General features: G+C 46.6%; 1 protein-coding gene across 1 annotated transcript in view; it reads left to right on the forward strand.

Moving 5' to 3' along the window:
* LOC107299672 (major histocompatibility complex class I-related gene protein-like) overlaps nt 1-1,632 on the forward strand; it is a gene marked incomplete at its 3' end in the record, with an annotated part of 2,766 nt that extends 1,134 nt beyond the window's left edge. Inside the window, exons 2-4 of the mRNA XM_015829019.2 lie at nt 89-319; nt 833-1,108; nt 1,324-1,632. Of these exons, the coding sequence (XP_015684505.2) occupies nt 89-319; nt 833-1,108; nt 1,324-1,632 (816 nt within the window). The remainder of the gene's footprint in view (nt 1-88; nt 320-832; nt 1,109-1,323) is intronic.
* Between the last annotated feature and the right edge of the window lie 6,327 nt (nt 1,633-7,959).

Raw genomic sequence — 7,959 nt, forward strand, 5'->3', positions numbered from 1 at the left:
CCCTCCCTCCCTCCCTCCCTCTTTCTTTCCCTCCCTCCCTCTCCTTCCTTCCTTCCTAATTCTGCCCTTTTACCATTTCCCGTTCTAGGCTCTTCCAAGCACTCTCTCTGTTATTCCTACCTGCAAGTGTCAGAGCCCAGCCAGGGGCTACCTCAGTTTCTCTCCATGGTCCACCTGGACAACCAGCCCATCGCTCGCTATGACAGCCTCACGAGGGAGATGGAGCCTTTGGTGCCTTGGATGGAAGGGGTGGAGGTGAAGAACTTTCTGGAGCCTGACTGGGTGTTCAGGGCTGACCTGGAGAGTGTGCAGAATGAAGGTGAGCAGGTGGATTCTTCCCTTCAGCCGTGAATATTCACTCTCAATTCTCGCCTTCTACAGCCTGTCACTTCCACTATCATCCAAAGAAACAAGTTCCCGGAGGTCATGGAATGAAAGCAGAACAAGAACACCCCCCCAAACACACAAACACACCCCACAAAGATGGAGCAAACAACTACCGTATGAAACCACCCACACATACATTGCAAGAATCATATCCAAGTGCCAGGATTTCTTTGTCTCTTTTGATCTTCAGGGATGCAAAGAGTGATGAGATTTTTTTTTCTTGGGTGGGGGAGAGAGAGAGAGAGAGAGAACTTCATTCTCCCCCCTCCATTTTAAAGGGCACTTCTGTCTCTATTTATTTGTGAAACAGATTTGTAGCTCCTGATAGTAAAATTCGTGTCTTCATCTAGATTGAAACTCCTAGTGAGGAGGGGGCTGGAAGGGAGCACATGGGGGGGGGGGAAGAACTCCCACCCTTTCCAACCTCACTGAGGTTCTTCTTCAGGGCTTCACACCTGGCAGGCAATTTTGGGCTGTGAACTCAGGGAAGATGGGAGCCGAGAAGGCTATTTCCACTACGGCTACGATGGGATGGACTTCATCAGTTTCGACAAGGAGACCCTCAGATGGGTGGCAGCTCAGCCCCAGGCCGAGAAGATCAAGGAGAAGTGGGAGGATGATCCAAGATGGTCCCAGGGAAATAAAGTCTACCTGGAAGAGAACTGCACTGAGTGGCTGCAGAGATACCTGTCTTATGGGAAGAAGGCTCTGCAGAGATCAGGTGAGTCCATTGGAGAAGGAAACCTCTAGGCTGGGTTTTTGAGGATGCAGGTGGGGGGTCCTGTTTTGGGGAAAAGCCATCCTTGTGTTTCACCTTGCCTCCCAGAAAGCTCTAGCATGTCTAAATTTTGAAGCCTACTAAACGTTCAGGAGAGAAGCAGGTCTAGTCATAGTACGACATTCCTGCTCTGAAATCTTGTTTCTTGTTTTTTGCAGAGCATCCAGTGGGGAAGGTGACCCACAAGACCGCCAGTGACAACGTGGAGGTCCTCATCTGCCAGGCCTTTGGCTTCTACCCCAAGGAGATCCAGGCCACCTGGATGAGGGACAGAGAGGTCTGCCAGTACGAGACCCTCCATAGGAACGTGGCCCCCAACTCAGATGGGACCTACTATGTCTGGCTCAGCATTGATATCGACCCCAAGGAGAAGGACCACTACTGGTGCCGTGTGATGCCTGCTGACTTACAGGAGCCCCTGGTCTTGGCCTGGAAGGAAGAGCCTGATGAGAAACTGCAACATCCAGGTAAGTAGAGAGGAATGTTGGAAAGAATGAATTAAAAAAATCTGCTGGACCATCTCAGATCTTGTGATGCAGAAAAGGAACCATCCCTATGTCCTTCTCGCTGGAGCCTTCTGCTGAGATGATGATAATGGCAGAGCTTCTCTGAGAGATGCAGGGTGGACCCTCCCACCAACTATAAGGCCCCTTCCATAAAGAGTATTATGAACATGAGCTATAAAGGGAGGGAAATCCCAGACAGACCATTTTCTACTTTCGGGGAAGAATCCTCCTTCATCTAGGTTGCTTCTCTCTTTGTTCAGTTTCCATCCGTTGCTTCTTGTCCTGCCTTCAGGCGCTTTGGAGGATAGCTTGACTTCCTCTTCTTTGTGGCAGCCCCTGAGATATCGGAACACTGCTGTCATGTCCCCCCTCGTCCTTTTCTTCGTTAAACTAGACATGCCCAATTCCAGCAACTGTTCCTTATATGCTTTACCCTCCAGTCCCCTAATCCTCTTTGTTGCTCTTCTCTGTACTCTTTCTAGAGTCTCAACATCTTTTTTACATCACGGTGACCAAAACTGGATGCAGTATTCCAGGTGTGGCCTTACCAAGGCATTGTAAAGTGGTATTAACACTTCACGTGATCTTGATTCTATCCCTCTGTTAATGCAGCCTAGCACTGTGTTGGCTTTTTTGGCAGCTGCAGCACACTGCTGGCTCATATTTAAGTGATTGTCCACTAGGACTCCGAGATCCCTCTCACAGTTACTACTATTGAGCAAGGTACCCCCTATATTGTACCTGTACATTTGGTTTTTCTTGCCTAAATGTAGAGCCTTACTTTTTTCACCATTGAATTTCATTTTGTTAGATAGTGCCCAGTGTTCAAGTCTGTCCAGATCCTCCTGTATCTCAGTGGATTTAATTTAGAGTAGAGACATTAAGATGCCGTGAAAAAAAGTGATCTTGGTCTGGAATGAGGAAGATGATGAGATACAGAGAGGCTGAAGCAAATGCAAGGGGAATTTTCACCATGCTGGAAAAGTTAAAAAGAGAAGGGCTGCACTGTCTCTTCACACTCTTGAAGTGCAGAACTCACTTGTAATCCTGCATTTAGTTTTTTGCAGAGTTAGAAGGAGGAGAGGGTAGAAAGTGTGTTTTGACAGGAAAGGAGAAAGTGAGACCTTGATAGCAAGTGAGAAAAGTCTTGGCGAAAAATTAAACAGAAACACTATGGAGATTCTCAGTCATCCAGATCATGGTTGTCTCAAAGGTGCTTTTTCAGGAGGCAACTGGACTTTCTTCTCTTTGAAGACGTTTCACTTCTCATCCAAGAAGCTTCTTCAGCTCTGACTGGATGGTGGGGAATGGAAGGATTTATACTCCTTGCAGCCAGCTGGTCATTTGCATTTTTTAGAGGAGACATGTCAAACTCGCAACGTCACGTGACGTCGCGCAATGTATCGGAGCTTTTTCGTCATTGCCGGCAATGGGGTGGGCATGGCTCCGGTATGATGAAACCAGCCTGTGGGCCGGCAGTTTGACACCCCTGTTTTAGAGAGTCGTTGAGGCCACCTGGAGGCTTATCTGTGTCCTCAGGATCACCTGAGGGGTAGAAATGGGTGTGGAGCCTTTTTGAACTGCTGAAAGGACTGTGTTGTAGACTGGAGACAGGCCACCCTTTCAAAGACAGCAAAGTCCACATTTTGGAAAGAGAGGACCGCTGGTTTGAAAGAGGGGTCAAAGAGGCCATCTGTGTCAAAACTGAACAGCCCTGTCTCAACAGAGGGGGAGGGATACGACATCATTTTATCCTCTGTCTACTACAACACAGTCCTTTCAGCAGCTCCAAGAAGGCTCCCCGCCCATTTGCACTACACAGGTGACCCTAAGGACACAATTAAACCTCCAAGTGGCCTCAATGACTCTAAAAAGAATGCAAACAACCAGCTGTCTGCAAGGAGTATAAATCCTTCCATTCCCCACCCTCCAGTCAGAGCTGAAGAAGCTTCTTGGATGAGAAGCAAAATGTCTTCAAAGAGAAACAAGAAAGTCCAGTTGCCTCGTGAAAAAGCACCTTGGGGATAAGCAGAAACACTGTTGTTGTTTTTTACTTCTCATGCCTCAGGGGAAGCTCCAGAGGGCATCACTCAGGAACCTTTATCAATCAAAACCACCCTTTCTCTGAAGAAAGGATGGACCTGGGAGGGCAGGGATGTCCTCCAAATGAAGTCCCACCACAGTGGGGCCCAGCAAGTGGGGAGATGGTTCCTCTGCTCAATGCCTCCTAGTAGGGGATGCAACATCTGTGCAGGAGGCTTTGGAGAGCACCAAGCTCTCAGTATCTCATCCTCTTCCCCATTCCAGGCCAGGGTATCTTAATGTCTCTACTCTAAATTAAGTCCACGGAGCTCAATCAAGATATCTGGCAAGAATTATGGGTACGAAATAGGAAGCTTACTTTGGCCACCTCCTACAAAGAAAACCTCTACAAAATGTTCTACAGATGGCATCTCCCGCCCACAAGATTAGCTAAAATGAGTCCAAATATTTCTTCCACGTGCTGGAAATGTAAATTGGCAAGAGGGACATATTACCACATGTGGGGGGAGTGCTCAAAAGCCCGTGACTTTTGGAACAAGGTTAAAAACTGGCTGGAAGAAATACTAATGATAGAGCTAAAACCAGAACTCTTCCTACTAGGCATAACTACGCAGAAATACGACAAAGGAATATTGTACTTGATGCTACATATTCTCACGGCTGCTAGATTGGCGTATGCACAAAACTGGAGGAATAAAGAAATTCCAACAGAAAAAGAGATTTTATATAAAATCTTATCATGTGCTGGTATGGATAGGCTCACAATGGAAATGAAGGACAAGACAGAGTCAGATTACTTTGAAATCTGGGACAAATTCTATTGTTGGTGTGAATCAAGGAGAACTGTTCGGGTTTTAAGTTAGTGTTAAGATAGAGATATATAAAACTGTCAGTATATAGAGAAACAAATTAGAGGCTGTATATATAGAGATTAAGAATTATATGTATGATGAGGAACAAATTGTTAGGAATATATACACTGGAATGTCACGTTATGTCCATCCTTGTTTTAACTGTTTTATAAATAAAAAACTTTAAAAAAAAAAGATTCCTCCCAGAAAATAGAACATTGTCAGTCTGGGATTTCCCTCCCTTTATAGTTCATGTTCTAAACAGAAATGTGTTTCTCTTCCTTTAGCTAGACATCGGTTCATTTTGCTGGGGACCATCCCTCTTGTCCTGTTGCTGTTTGTGGCAATCCTCCTCTGGAGACGTAAGTGAACTGGAAATACCCTGTGAACAGGAGCCAGGACCCTCTCCCCACAAAAAACCTTCCCATAAAGACTCAAAGGCTCTTTTCTCCAAAAGGCAATTGGACTTTCTTGTATGTTTGGTTTTTTTTTCTATGAGAACGTTTCGCTTCTCATAGAAAAACCAAATGCACAGGTACAGGGTAGGTGGTACTTTGCTCAGCAGCAGTAACTCTGAGAGGGATCTCGGAGTCCTAGTAGACAATCCCTTAAATATGAGCTAGCCGTGTGCTGCAGCTGCCAAAAAAAGCCAGCACAGTGCTAGGCTGCATTAACAAGAGGGATAGAATCGAGATCGCATGAAGTGTTAATACCATTTTACAGTGCCTTGGTGAGGCCACACTTGGAATACTGCATCCAATTTTGGTCACCACGATGTAAAAACTGGGTGCAGTATTCCAAGTGTGGCCTTACCAAGGCATTGTAAAGTGGTATTAATACTTCACGTGATCTTGATCCCTCTGTTAATGCAGCCTAGCACTGTGTTGGCTTTTTTTGGCAGCTGCAGCACACTGCTGGTTCATATTTAAATGATTGTCCACTAGGACTCCGAGACCCCTCTCACAGTTACTACTATTGAGCAAGGTACCCCCTATACTATACCTGTACATTTGGTTTCACAGTCTTCACCTGCCTGTCTGGAATTTAGATCCAAGTTTCCTGTCAGTTAAACCAGACAGGAAACTTGTTGAGTCAGACGGTACAAATTTCTCCAACGTCCGCTTTTAACTGTTTGATCCATTAGGGCGCATCTCCTTCTGAAGTTTCTTTTTCTGACTTTAAACCACTTTGGGCTCCTCCCTCCTTCTGCGTTTATTCAGAAACAATTCTTCGCCTGATCTGCCAAGGTCATCCATTACACATTTATTTGCACAACCTTAATAAGGAAATTATTGTTCAGAAGGTTAAGAAAAAAACACCCAGGTGGTTTTCCTCCCTGTGAGACACGCCCCCCCCCCCATTATCTAAGCCGTCCTTCCCTTTTATATTCCCTCCAACAAGGGCAGTTTTTACAACAAAGGATATTGTGATTTTTTTCATCCCAGGAAACCACCCTCCTTCCCCCAAATCTGTCAGTTAATCGGATCCCCTGGCATTCTTCCCGTCACAGCTGCCCAGAGTGTATAAAAATCCTCATTTCTCCTTCGTTCAAGGTTTTTCTTCGCACAGAGTGGATTAAAAAGCCATTGAATAAAGAGCTGGCAGTTTCTCCTGGGTGCTCAGCTTCCCACTTCAACGTTTTTGATAACAAAGCAAATATGTATTTTTTAAATATTTTTGTATTTTTTTTTCTAATTTTATACCTCTTTGGCTTTTATAATAAAAATTTGTAAGGGCAAAAATTGTGAAGTCGTACTAACAACTGGTGTCTTCTAATAATGCTTGAAATCAAGAAATGGAGGCAAGGATGATCTTATATATGCTGCCTTAGAAATGTCCACCGGTATAGGGTTTCCTGCCTGAGCAGCGGGTTAGATTAGAAGACCTCCAAGATCCTTTCCAACTATTCTATTCCATTCCATTCCATTCTATTCTATTCTATTCTATTCCACTCCACTCCACTCCACTCCACTCCACTCCACTCCATTCTCTAAGAAATGGTAGGTGACAGGCTCAGCATGGAGACACACACCTTCTCTTGCGGGTGGGCCTATGTGAACCCACCAGGAAATGACCTTAAGCCTGCCCCATTTGGGAAGATGGGAGACATTCTGGGGAGGGGAGCGATTATAGAAGACAGCTGAGGCAGCCGGGCACATCTGCTGGCAGCTGGATGCTCAACAGTTCTTTAGCCTGATCCTGTTTGGTGTCGTTGGTGGACCAAGAGTGCTCTGGACTTCCTGTGCTTCTCCCACCGTATCAGTCATGAAGTCTTCTCCAAGAGATGGGATTCCCTCCTTCTCCTGGAAAGATGCTCCTCTTTCTCCAGAGAACCTTTTCACCTTGCCTCTAGTTTACTCTTGGCAAAATCAAGGACATTCAATCTGAAGGGTGCACTTTTCCTTAATGTGGCAGCAGTGCCTTCATCACTAGATGTGTATTCTCCACCTGGCCAATCCCGGGTCTGATTCAGTCTTGCTCCTGCCTCCAGGAACTGGGCCCTTCCCCACCTGCTGTGTCTTTTTCAGGGCTACACATCTGGCAGAGGATGGGTAGCTGAGAGAGGGAGGGCCATCATCTTCACCAGAGTTATTGGTGTTATGGGTATGGGGTAGGGACCACATCAGGTGGAAGGAGCAGCCCTTCCCTTGGGTGGCCATTGTGCTCTGGAGCAAATGCTCAGGTGGAAGGGCAACATGGGTCAGAGGGATCCTAGAGCCATGCACTCTACCTAGAGGAGATGTGGATTTAGCGTCTACAGAGGTACTCAGACTCTGGAAATGAGGCTTTGCAGGGGACAGGCGAGCACCAGCGTAGGCCTCTGGAACGCCTTGGAAAATTCAGACGAACGGAGCACAAAGCTGAGGAGAAATCAGCCACTTAGATCGCGGGTGTTGAACTCGATTTCACTGAGGGCGAGCGACTACTTGTGGGAAAGTGCAGCAGAGACGGAGGAGGCGGGAAAGGCGGCAAGGCAGGAAGGTGTGAGAACTGAAGAAACACACGACCCAAGGGCCTTCCATACTTTCCTTCCCTCCCTTTCCTTCCCTCGCCAGCCACTCACTCTCAGGCAGGGGGAGTTTTAGCCATGCCTGCCCACCCCTGCAGTTACCACTGCCACATAGCTCCGCGCCTCGGAGAGGCTCCCACTGCCCCATCCTCTGCTAGCGCTGCTGCCACTGACAAGACACCCCGAAGAGAAGCAAGGAGGTAACTACTCAATCATCTCCTCCTACTAGTGCACTTGCGGGCCGGATCTAAACACATCACGGCCCAGATCTGGCCTGCAGGCCTTAAGTTTGACATGTCTGATTTAGATCATTGGGTCTCGGCATTACAAGAAGATGACGATGGGAGTGGTGGGAAAGCAAAGATCTTTTTTCTTATAGAAATT

Source organism: Protobothrops mucrosquamatus, unplaced genomic scaffold (genome assembly GCF_001527695.2).
Source record: "Protobothrops mucrosquamatus isolate PMUCROS unplaced genomic scaffold, P.Mucros_1.0 scaffold5256, whole genome shotgun sequence".
In the NCBI taxonomy this organism is placed as follows: Eukaryota; Metazoa; Chordata; class Lepidosauria; order Squamata; family Viperidae; genus Protobothrops; species Protobothrops mucrosquamatus.